The sequence below is a fragment of the Gobius niger genome, assembly GCF_951799975.1.
Source record: "Gobius niger genome assembly, chromosome: 11".
NCBI classification, from domain to species: Eukaryota; Metazoa; Chordata; class Actinopteri; order Gobiiformes; family Gobiidae; genus Gobius; species Gobius niger.
The window spans coordinates 34288482-34301615 of record NC_136862.1 but is presented as its reverse complement, the minus strand read 5'-3'; the positions used below and the strand labels follow the sequence as shown (position 1 = coordinate 34301615).

Below are 13134 nucleotides of genomic sequence, written 5' to 3'. Positions count from 1 at the left end.
CATGTGTGCATGTGTCAGTGTTCATGTGTCAGTGCGCATGTGTGCGCATGTGTCAGTGTGCATGTGTCGGTGTACATGTGGCAGTGTGCATGTGTCAGTGTGCATGTGTCAGTGTGCATGTGTCAGTGTGCATGTGTCAGTGTGTATGTGTCGGTGCCCATGTGTCGGTGCGCATGTGTCAGTGTTCATGTGTCAGTGTGCATTTGTCAGTGTGTATGTGTCAGTGTGCATGTGTCGGTGTGCATGTGTCAGTGTGTATGTGTCAGTGTGCATGTGTCAGTGTGCATGTATCAGTGTGCATGTGTCGGTGTGCATGTGTCAGTGTGTATGTGTCAGTGTGCATGTGTCACATGCAAAACTGAGATCATTGTTTTTGGCCCACAGGCACAAAGACAAAGTGTTGTCAGTCACCTTGAGTCTCTCTCTCTAAAACCAAAAAATCAGGTTAGAAATCTAGGAGTGATCATGGACTCAGACCTGAACTTAAACAGCCACATCAAAGCTATAACATCAGCAGCTTTTTACCATCTGAAAAACATTGCTAAGATCAGAGGAATAGTGTCAAAACCGGACTTAGAGAGACTTATCCATGCATTTGTCTCCAGCAGGTTAGACGACTGTAACAGCTGCTCACTGGCCTCTCTAAACGAGCTGTCAGACAGCTACAGAACATCCAGAACGCTGCTGCTCGAGTCCTGACAAGAACCAGGAAATACGACCATATTAGTCCAGTGCTCCGGTCTCTGCACTGGCTCCCTGTCACTCAGAGAATAGACTTTAAAACAGCTCTGCTTGTCTACAAGTCTTTTCATGGTTTAGCTCCAAAGTACATCTCTGACATGTTAGAGCCGTATGAACCATCTCGGGCCCTGAGAACTTCAGGGAGGGGTCTCCTGGTGGTTCCCAGAGTCAATAATAAACACGGTGAGGCTGCGTTTCAGTTTCATGCAGCTAAAATCTGGAACAGTCTTCACGAGGATGTGAGACAGGCCTCAACTCTGACAACGTTCAAATCCAGACTGAAAACAGTTCTTTTTACCGATGCATATGACTGAAAGTATTTTATCTGCACTCTCGCCTTTTACTGTAATTGATTAATTTTATGTTGATGTTTTTATTGATTCTATTTGTTTTCAACTGTGAAGCACTTTGAATTGCCTTGTGTATGAATTGTGCTCTACAAATAAACTTGCCTTGCCTATCAGTGTGTATGTGTCAGTGTGCATGTGTCGGTGTGCATGTGTCAGTGTGCATGTGTCAGTGTGCATGTGTCAGTGTGCATGTATCAGTGTGTATGTGTCAGTGTGCATGTGTCGTTGTGCATGTGTCAGTGTGTATGTGTCAGTGCGCATGTGTCAGTGTGCATGTATCAGTGTGTATGTGTCAGTGTGCATGTGTCGGTGTGCATGTGTCAGTGTGCATGTGTCAGTGTGCATGTGTCAGTGTGCATGTGTCAGTGTGTATGTGTCGGTGCCCATGTGTCGGTGCGCATGTGTCAGTGCTCATGTGTCAGTGTGCATGTGTCAGTGTGTATGTGTCAGTGTGCATGTGTCGGTGTGCATGTATCAGTGTGCATGTGTCGGTGTGCATGTGTCAGTGTGTATGTGTCAGTGTGCATGTGTCAGTGTGCATGTATCAGTGTGCATGTGTCGGTGTGCATGTGTCAGTGTGTATGTGTCAGTGTGCATGTGTCAGTGTGCATGTATCAGTGTGTATGTGTCAGTGTGCATGTGTCGGTGTGCATGTGTCAGTGTGTATGTGTCGGTGCGCATGTGTCAGTGTGCATGTGTCAGTGTGCATGTGTCAGTGTGCATGTGTCGGTGCGCATGTGTCAGTGCGCATGTGTCAGTGTGCATGTGTCAGTGTGCATGTGTCGGTGTGCATGTGTCAGTGTGCAGGTGTCAGTGTGTATGTGTCAGTGTGCATGTGTCAGTGTGTATGTGTCAGTGTGTATGTGTCGGTGCCCATGTGTCGGTGCGCATGTGTCGGTGCGCATGTGTCAGTGCGCATGTGTCAGTGTGCATGTGTCAGTGTGTATGTCTCAGTGTGTATGTGTCAGTGTGTATGTGTCAGTGTGCATGTGTCAGTGTGCATGTATCAGTGTGTATGTGTCGGTGCCCATGTGTCGGTGCGCATGTGTCAGTGTTCATGTGTCAGTGTGCATGTGTCAGTGCGCATGTGCCGGTGCGCATGTGTCGGTGTGCATGTGTCGGTGTGCATGTGTCAGTGTTCATGTGTCAGTGTTCATGTGTCAGTGTGTATGTATCAGTGTTCATGTGTCAGTGTTCATGTGTCAGTGTGTATGTGTCGGTGCGCATGTGTCAGTGTTCATGTGTCAGTGTGCATGTGTCAGTGTGCATGTGTCGGTGTGCATGTGCCGGTGCGCATGTGTCGGTGTGCATGTGTCAGTGTGCATGTGTCAGTGTGCATGTGTGCATGTGTCAATGTGCATGTGTCAGTGTGCATGTGCCGGTGCGCATGTGTCGGTGTGCATGTGTCAGTGTGCATGTGTCAGTGTGCATGTGTCAGTGTGTATGTGTCAGTGTGTATGTGTCACTGTGTATGTGTCAGTGTCAGTGTGCATGTGTGCATGTGTCAGTGTGCATGTGTCAGTGTGCATGTGTGCATGTGTCAGTGTGCATGTGTCAGTGTGCATGTGTGCGTATCCGCTGGTGCTGCTCCAGTTTCCTTCTTAAATGTCTCGTGCTTCTGTTCAGTGTGATCAGCTTTTCCTCTGATCATTAATAATTCACAGTGTCCGTTCCTCTGCGTCCTCACGTCCTCACGTCCTGTCTCTGGCCCAGTCTTCTCTGGCCCAGTCTTCTCTGGCCCAGTCTTCTCTGTCCTCACATCTGTTAGTGTTGTAGTAGCTTAACCTGACAATTGAGCAACTTTTACACAATAATACAATGTACAGTGGATGAATACTGTTAACTTTGGTGTTTTTTGCTGCAATGGACATTTCTTGTTATTTAAAGTGTAAGACTACAACATTAATGATGAATTATTATTCTTTATGAAGAGTCGGATTTGAATTCTTATGGTCCTATCTATTCCCCAGTGGAATGCCATGAGAATGTATAAATACTACTGAAGATCTTGAAAATAAACCTGATCTGTATTCCGGAAACATGATCACATCCTCATTTCGATTGTGCTCCTGTGGGCTATAGTGCCATCAGGTTTTATAAGGATGGGAGTCAGGGTTAAAAGGTGCATTATGGAACTTTTTATGTGAAAAAAGAGTTGCTTATTAATCCTTTCACTGACCCGGTGGCACCTTTACGTTCTTTCCAGTGGCATCTAACACGCTCCAGGGCAAATTGTTTTTAGATTTTCTAAAAAAAATTTCTGGAGCTTCATAGAGGGATGAAAAGCAAAGACATTAAGCGAACCAGACATACAGTCACTGAAAGGTCAAATACTCTTTGCATAATACACCTTTAAAAATGACAGTAACGATGCACAAAGGGCGCACGTGTGTGCATCGTTAATTAGGCTATTCACCTTTTCATCCTAGTCACCTTAACATCACACTGAAGCTCCTCAGTGTCCCTTCAAAGGAGTTTGTGGGAAATGAAGCGATGCACTATATTAAGACATTATTTCATCCGCTTCAACCACATTCACAAAGGCTGTCCCTACGCTGCTTAGCCCATTAAACTTTGAAGAGATGTGCTGTGCCCATGTGCAGCGTTAAAACTTCTGTTTTGTGACATCTGTCATTTTGTCCAACATATGCTTCCTTTTGTCGTAGTTTATCCTCGTACTCCGTTTGACAGAGGCGGAGCCATGTTGTGCTCGCTCTGGCAGGTGATGGTTCACAGCGCCAACACAGCGCTCCTAATGGGGCGCGATTGAAAATAGAAACAGAAAATAACAAAAAGAAATAGACCTACTTTTATAGAAATGAGCAGGCCGGACTAAATTGCTTGGTGGACCGGACCTGGCCCCCGGACCATGCTTTGCCCAGGTCTGAGCAACAGTCTGATGCTGACTAGGATCATGTGACACTTATCTGGTCTTTAAGTGGTTGAACTGACCCCGAAACTAAAGTCAACAAAACTGCAGGTATTTTCATCATAAAATACAGATGCTCGTCGTATAATTAGAATATCATTTATTTCTATATGATATAGACTCATTACATGTAGAGTGACACATGTCAAGCCTTTGTTATAATTTTGATGATTATGGCTGACAGTCCATTTTTAAAATATTCTAATTTTCTGATATTTTTAATTTTTTTTTTTTTAATCATCAAAATGATAACACATCAAGGCTATATAGATCTCACTTTGCATGTAATGAGTCTATCATATATTAGTTTCACAGTTTAAGTTCAAACAAACGTAACATTTTACAACTAATGTTTTTTTCATTTGCTAAACTCACTAAATATGCCAAACTACAGGAACTATTTTACGTGGGCTTTTAGCCGGTCTTACACTGTCTGAAGGCTGCTCTCAGAGTTAGCCTCTCGCTGCTGTGAGGCTCAACGAAACAACATCAGTACAACAGGTCTAACCCGGCACTTTTCTGTGGAAGTAAACACCGATATGCGGCACTCGTGGGCAGGAGTTATTTCACTTTTACGCTGTTTAACCTGAAGCTAGCTAGCAACATGCAGCTCCAGTGGAGTCACTTACACGAAGTTTGACTTCACTAATCCAGCCAAAGATTATGCAAAATCGACTTTTTCAAGCTTTCCATCATGTTATTATGTCACTCCCTCATTAAAAACATGGCTGAAGTGTTGCCTTGGCACATTCACGTATTTCTGAGTCATCTGTAAAAACTCTGATGGCGGCCATTTTAGGGATAGGTTTGCCTGAGTCCTCCTAGGAACGCCCCCACCTCCTGGAGACGCCTCCGAGCTTTGGTCACCAGCCGAGTAACCAACCACTGCTCCTCAGCAGAACCCCCTCCCCACTGATGCCACAGACAGCGTGTGGAGGGGGCGTGTCTAAAGGCTCAGAGGTTCTTAAAGAGACAGAGGCCTATTTCAAGACATTCACTACAGCCATTTTGAGAGAGACATTTTATACAAGGCAGTTATTCTAATTTACTGCATTTACAGACCAACAGAAGGTTTGTCATCATTGTAGTGTGATATAGACTGGTGCTATGGGACTGAAAAAAGCAGAATACCCCCTCTTTAAGTGCAGGAATCATTTTATGTACGCCTGAAAATAATGAATAGTGCCTTAACCGTTTTCAATAGAAATGTAAAGCTCATATGTTATTAACAGTAGCTAACCTAGCTGCTTTCTCTCCTCTACTTCCCATTTATCAAACGTTTTGTTTTGGCCAAAAACGTTGAAATTAACACAAAATCCATCTCATACGTTCCTGTCAGTCACTAATTACGCGTTTATCTGATTCAGCTGTGTCATGCGTTGCTATGGCGACGCCACAGCGGAGTGATATCCCAGTGATTTAACTACCGGACTACGTGTGCGGTTATACCAAAATAATACACCAGCCAATCAGAATCCAGTATTCACTCAGACCATGGTATAACAGAAGTTAATGCACCTGTACACTGTGGTTCCAAAAAGAAAAAAACAAATGATCTGAAGATGTTGATTGTTATCTTGAATAAATCCACTTTTTGACATTGGCTATTAGTGTGCAATGCTGTGCTTTTTTATTTTTGAGCACCTGCATATTCCCATGATATTGCAAATTTAAACTAAAAGACAACATAAAGTACATGGCCTTGTAACCTGCCTGCACGCCCACATGGCCAATAAACACAGAGTCAATGGACTCGTCTAAAGCATTTAATCTTCATGTCATCCATAAAGAGTCGGTCTACTCAATAAAGCTTTCACTTTTACATTTACCCACCTCTCCTAAAACAGAAATGTCCCCCTCGTATCTTCGGGGGTAGTGGTTTAAAGTCAAATGAACAGGTTAATGGTGTCGTTCTTGTACCAGATTCTTTATCCAGACGAGAAAAAGCATTTACAAATGGATTTGTCTGCGCTGACCACACGTCACTGAACTGTGCTCACAGAATGGGATCAAATGCTGATTCCCCTTTTGATTTGTACGCTCAGTATCTTTGTGAGCTCAGTTCGATCTTTGTTCATATTTGCAGTAACATCTAACATGGCGGCAGGTGGCATTGGTGTCACGGGGCTGACAGTCCGCTTGTTTCAAATACAGCAGGCCCCTGGAACCAAGAGGGCCCAGGACTGATCAAAGCAGGTACTTCATACTGATCCAAGCCAGAGTTCGTTTTTTTAATAATAATAATAATATATTTTATTTTTGGCGCCTTTCAAAACACCCAGGGTAAAATCACAATAGAACATTTTAAAAGCACACTAAAATGAGTAGGCCTGTTTAAAGGTTTTGAGGTGAGGTTTAGAAAGGGGCAGTGAGATCATTCCAGAGATTTGGGGCTGAGCGGCTAAAAGCTTGGGCACCCATGGTGGTCAAGTGGGCAGTAGGTACAGACAGCTGAGGGGCAGAGGAGGGAGTAGGCACATGAAGATCTCAGTGAGATATGGAGGGGCCAGGTTTTAAGGAGAAACATCTTACAGAATGCAATGTTTGATGTGGAGCCAGTGGAGCTGCTGGAGAACTGGGGTGATGTGATGAGTGGGAGGAGTTCTGGTGATTATTCGGGCAGTAGAGTTTTGGACGAGCTAAAGCCTGTGGATGATTTTCGGGGGAGACCTTAGAGGAGTGAGTTACAGTATTCAAACAACACTGTAACAACACTGTGTACCAAAATGGCAGCTGTATTGGGGTGAGGGAGGGTGATGTTCCGGAGATGAAAATATGCAGGTCAGGTGATACTGCTGATATGGGCTAGCCTGGCTAACGCCAGTCTGGGGACCACCAATTCATTTTCTTGTAGGAGAGGTGTGGTTTACGATCGTCCATAGCCGTTTATTGGGCAATACGAATGTCTATCATGCGTCTGCGCGAGGCCACAGCCAATCGTATCATCGTATCCGATGACGTATGACGCACCCGCTGTAAACTTTTGAACTAAACTATTTAGAACACGGCCTGAAGCTTGATCGAAAAATAGCGCGTCATCGTCTTGCCGTCCCTCCTCGTTCTGTGATTGGTTCCCAAATCCATGCAAAAATTTCGGCCATGGTCCATGGCTGCTGTGCAGTTCCAAATGAATCGAGCGCACACAGCAGTCTGGTGTAAACCAGGTTAGATATGGGCCAGGATGACACCCAGACTCTTAACCCGAGGGGAGGACTGTTAAATTGTCAATGTTGATGGTGATGGTCAGTTTTGGCTAAGATGGACCTCGGTTTTATCATTGTTGAGCTTGAGGAAGTTGAGGGAGAACCAGAATTTGATTTCTTCACAGAGGGAAGAGGGAGGGAGAGATTGATGGGTTTGGTGGATAGGTAGAGCTGGTTGTTCTTCACGTAACAGTGGATACTAAACTGAAATTTGCAGATAGATGACAAATACAACAGGGCCGAGGACAGAACCTTAGGGAACACCAGAGGAGAGGGGAAATGGCTGGGAGGAGTTCCATAACTTTATAAACACAAACAATTATAAGCTCAAATTCACCATGGAATACTACACTAATGAAATGAATTCTTTCGTCATTCTCATTTACAAAGATAGTTCGAACTTGTTTAGGAAGAGTACTGATATAAACTCGATTCTTTATGGACGCTCCTTTCATCCAGTGCTCTTTAAAAAAAAAATAGCATTGCTACTTCACAATTCAAACTGATTTGTCGGATCTGCAGTACAGACTTTGACTATCAGACCCAAGCGAACGAGCTGGAAAGACAACACAAGGACAAATGGACACACTCCGAACCACCTGGCATTGTTTTAAAAAGACCATCCAACCTACAACATGGTTCGTACAAAAATCCAAGAAGCAGTACTCCAAAAAGAAAACAAAGACACTTCAAAGACAGCAGAGTCACTCGGAGTCTGTGGGAGGGAATAAAGACCATCACAGACTATAAACCTCCTCCACAAACCTGTGACAGTGACACTGCTCTGTTGAACGCTCTAAATGAATTCTTTGCTCGCTTGGAGGCACTCAACAAAAGATAACACCCCCTCCAGAAGACCAGGTGCTGAAGCTATCTCCAGAGAGTGTGAGAAGATCTCTGAGCAGGATCAACGCACGCAAAGCACCGGGTCCAGACAACATACCTGGTCATGTGCTGAAAGGTTGCGCTGATGAACTCACTGAAGTCTTCACAGACATTTTGAACTCATCTCTGCAGCAGCTGTGGTCCCAACGTGCCTCAAACCAACGACCATCATTCTGGTGCCAAAGAAGTCCCCACCCTCCTGCTTTAAGACTACCGCCCAGCAGCACTCACTCCAATTCTTATGAAGAGCTTCATGCGGCTCGTCATGGACCACATCAAGTCTGTTCTCCTCCCACCCTGGACCCAGACCAGTTTGCTCATCGGTCCAATGGCTCAACTGAAGATGTCATCTCCACTGCGCTTCACACAGCCCTCACTCACCTGGAAACAAAGGACTCCTACGTTAGCATGTGTTTTTAGACTTTAGCTCAGCATTCAACACTATAATCCCACAGCAGCGAATACACAAACTGCTCCACCCGGGGATCAACACATCACTTTCTGATGGGGAGACCACAGGCTGTATGTCCTTCAGAACCATCACACTGAACACGGGGGCTCCCCAAGGCTGTGTGCTGAGCCCGCTCCTGTTCACTCTGCTGACCCATGACTGCACTCCAAAGTACGACTCAAACCTCTTCATCAAGTTTGCAGACGACACAACAGTGGTGGGCTTCATCAGCAACAGAGACGAGTCAAACTACAGGAGTGAGTGAGCAGTCTGACCATGTGGCGCTCACAGAACAATCTCTCTCTAGATGTGGAGAAGACAAAAGAGATGGTTGTGGACTTTTAAAGAGCGCAGGTCCAGCACGATCCTCTAACAATCAAACAATTGTGAATCCTCCGGTCAGGTGATTCTGACCACCAGCCTGGCTCCACATCATGGAGATGGGTCCCGGGTGCGGCACTGCCGTCAACCACTGCTCCTTACGGGTTGTCCCAGCGGCATCAAAGGATGGGTTAAATGCAGAGGACAAATTTCCCTGCGGGGACAATAAAGTATACAAACAAAACAAAACAATCAACGGTGCTGCAGCGGAGAGGGTGACCAGCACTAAGTTCCTGGGTGTGCACATCACAGAGAAGCTCTCCTGGACCTCTACCTCTTCAAGGTACGTCTTTCTAATACGGAGAAACTAAGGCAGAGATTGGAATATGACATCCTCCGAGATGGATTGGACCTATAGCGCTTTTCCTACCCGGAGCTAACTACAGCGCTGTGCTAGGTGGCCAATGCGCAATCTACTGTCCTTTCCTTTACTCTACTTTACAAGAGATGAAAACAGTCAACCGACCAAGGACAGGCAAAACCTTTCATATCCAATGTCAATGTCATCTGCAAAACCAACAATGTAATAAAAATGCTGCAATATATTGGAAAAACAACAAGGCCTATCAACGTAACAGTCCCCAAACACTGCTCGAATATCCACATCACGACGGAAAAAGCTCAGTAGCAATAGATTTCACACAAGCGCAGCATAATGTTGAACACACTGGTATCGAACAAGTCGACTTGCAAATTCCACAAAAAGGCTGCGAACGACCAGGATTGAATCCAGGACCTTCTAATCATGACTGCTGCGATGTATGACACATCTAACTTTACAATTCCATATTCTACAAGAAAGGTTCCCTGGTGTTTGTTTGTTTGTTAGGGGCATGATTTTGTTGTATGTATCTTGCAGAATTGTTTGTTAAGTAATATTATTTTGGGAGCTACTTTACTTACTTTACTTTTCATTGATCATCTGACCGCTGCCAGCACAGTCCTATGGCACTTAAGTCTTCCTGAGCTTGTTCATACAGTAGGTACCTCAAAGTGAAAAAGAGCCAAAGACGTTGAACACATTTCCAGTGGATTTAGTAAGAAGAAAAGGATCTGGAGTTTGATTGTAGTTGAGATCTGACTGGGGCCTTTTGGTGTAAAATAAATAAATGGCCTGTAACTTAGGGCTGTTTGACATGGTCTGCCTATGACTGTGGCCAGTGTTCTGTGTGTGTTCTGTGTGCCGCTGTCATGAGGCAGGAGCTATGATGCTATTTTTCAGTGTTTATTCTGGTCTATTATTGGCCACTGGACTCTGTGTTTTCACTTCAGTGAAATAGCCCACGTTTCTCCCCAACATATATATGTATATATATATATATATATATATATATATATATATATATATATATATATATATATATATATATATATATATATATACAGTTCAAATCAAACTGTGTCTCGGACATTGTCACGTCTAAAAAGCTTGATTTAAAGTCTGCTTGGGATGGATTGGTCTGAATCATGAATAATCTGCTGGGATTAGAGAGTTTTACCGTCACAGTTCACGATGATGATGGCCAAACTGTAGTCCTTTCCCATCATGGCTCCTCAACCAATCAGCTGCGCCCGTGACTCCAACTGACCAATCAGTTGCTCCCAAAGTCTCCACTGACCAATCAAGAGCTCTTCAACTTTAAACCACCTGATCACAATCTCCTGAACGGCCCGCGCACCAATCAGGAGTGCTGACTTTCTCTTCTCTCTGCCAATCAGAGTTCAGAGTATGAAGTCTTGACTAGACCAATGACAGTCCAAGACTCAGGGTTTAAAATATTGTTTTAGGCCAATGGAAGCTCTTTCTTTGAAGCCTTTTTCTGGATTGGATCCAATCAGAGGCTGAGATTCAAAGCAGAACAAGGAGTCCCTCCATGTCTTCGGCCTCTGTGTCCTCAGCTGCCTCCTATCTCCTCTGTCCTCTTGTTTTCCCTCGTCTCCTCTCGACTCCTCTCGTCTCCCCTCGTGTCCCCTCGTGTCCCCTCGTGTCCTCTCGTGTCCCCTCGTGTCCCCTCGTGTCTCCTCGTGTCCCCTCGTGTCCCCTGGTGTCCCCTGGTGTCCCCTCTTGTCTCCTCGTGTCCCCTCGTGTCCTCTCGTCTCCTCTGTACCCGCTCTGGTCTGTAGTAATCCGTGTTGTTGTTGTTAATCCGTGGATGTGGATGGAGCGATGGAGGACAGAGAGAGGAGGAGGAGGAGGATGATGCTCTCGCTCTAACACACCTCTCTCTTTCTCGCCTCCCGCTGATGTCATGTGAAAGCCCCACCCCCTGGGCCACAGCACTGTAAAAAACACATGACAAAGGGTTTTATTTGAATTTGAACACTATCCAAATACTCCATCGATTTCTCCTTCATATTGTTTATCACCTGAGCCCCCAAGTATTATTGCTTTGATGGATAATAACAATGTATATATATATATATATATATATATATATATATACAGACCCAATCATTGAAAAGTTTATTTATTTCCATAATTCATTTCAAAATGTTAAACTTCCATAGATTATAGATTCAAGGCCCACAACTTAAACAATTTTCAGTATTTAGCTGTTTATTTGTACACTTCGTTCCAAATGATTATGCAAATTGTATTTCAGTGTCAAAAAGGTTCAAAAAAACGTTTTTTGAAAGAAACTCATGGATGGTATTGTTTCTCAGGGCTCTTTGAATCACTGACATTAATCTCAGAGGCCCAGTTAAGGGAAAAACTACTGAAAAAGGATGTTCCACTTTATTAAGCAGATCATCATTTTCCAATCCAATCCAACTTTATTTATAGAGCGCTTTTAAAAACAACATGGTTGACCAAAGTGCTTTACACAAAACATAATACAATTACATGAGTAAAGATAAGTCAGAGTACAGAAAGAGTCAACCCCCCAGGGGTCAAATGCCCAACGGAAAAAATATGTTTTCAGGAGAGAATTTGAAGACAGGGAGTGAGTCAGTCAGTCTGATATTTAAAGGCAGCTCATTCCAAAGTTTAGGACCGAAAAAGCACGATGACCTCCCAGCTTAGGAACCACCAGTAGAGCCTGATCTGCTGACCTCAGTAAGCGAGAGGGGACAAGGAGGTCACACAGGTACTGGGGGGCCAGGCCATGCAGACATCTAAAAACAAGTAAAAGAATTTTAAAGTCAATGCGGAAGTGCACAGGCGGCGGCGTTCTGAACTAGTTGCATTCTTGCCAGTGAAGTTTCAAGCAATATGGGAAAGAAAAATAAACTTTTATGGAAAAAGTTTATTTTTTTCCATAATTCCATTCAAAATGTAATGTTAAACTTCCATTATAGATTCAGGGCCCACAACGTTAACCAGTTCAAGTATTTAGTTGTTTATTTGTTTATAATTGTTTATAATTTGGGCTTCCAGCATACAAAACCCACGAAAACAGGATATATATAAATAGGATATATATATATAAATAAAACACTCTTCCTCACCCTCCGCGGGCGGTCTCTCTTTTTCCTCCTGCTCGGATCCTCTACCAGAGGCCTGGGAGCTTGAGGGTTCTGCGCAGTATCTTTGCAGTTCCTAGGACTGCACTTTTCTGGACCGAGATGTCTGATGTATTTCCTGGGATCTGCTGGAGCCACTCCTCCAGTTTGGGGGTCACTGCCCCGAGTGCCCCAACGACCACGGGCACCACTGATGCCTTCACCCTCCAGGTTTTCTCCAGCTCTTCTCTGAGCCCCTGGTATTTCTCTAGTTTCTCGTGTTCCTTTTTCCTGATGTTGAAGTCGCTTGGTATTGCTATGTCGACCACAGTGGCTTTCCTCTGCTCTTTGTCCACCACCACAATGTCCGGTTGGTTCGCCATTACCATTTTGTCCGTCTGTATCTGGAAGTCCCACAGGATCTTGGCTCGGTCATTCTCTACCACCTTTGGAGGTGTTTCCCACTTTGACCTTGGGGTTTCCAGCCCATACTCTGCACAGATGTTCCTGTACACTATACCAGCCACTTGGTTATGGAGCTCCATGTAAGCTTTCCCTGCCAGCATCTTACACCCCGCAGTTATGTAAAGCTGGATTGTCTCATTGGCCTCTTTGCACAGTCTCAGAGTGCTGGATTTGGGGTGGAACCCTCCGTGCATGGTTAGGAGCTTTCGCGTCTTAACATCTGTGGTCTGTATCTCATCCTTTGGCCAGCTTATTATTCCTGCAGGGTGTCTGATTACTGGTAGG

At 44.5% G+C, this 13134-nt stretch overlaps 1 protein-coding gene across 2 annotated transcripts in view; it reads right to left on the bottom strand.

Annotated features, from left to right (window-relative positions):
• The window catches only part of apbb3 (amyloid beta (A4) precursor protein-binding, family B, member 3), a 33294-nt gene extending 22144 nt beyond the window's left edge, over positions 1 to 11150 (bottom strand). For both annotated transcript variants that reach the window (XM_079566340.1, XM_079566341.1), the window contains exon 1: positions 10440 to 11150. In XM_079566340.1, coding sequence (XP_079422466.1) covers positions 10440 to 10488 — 49 coding nt within the window. In that variant the 5' untranslated portion in view covers positions 10489 to 11150. The remainder of the gene's footprint in view (positions 1 to 10439) is intronic.
• Positions 11151 to 13134: the final 1984 nt, after the last annotated feature.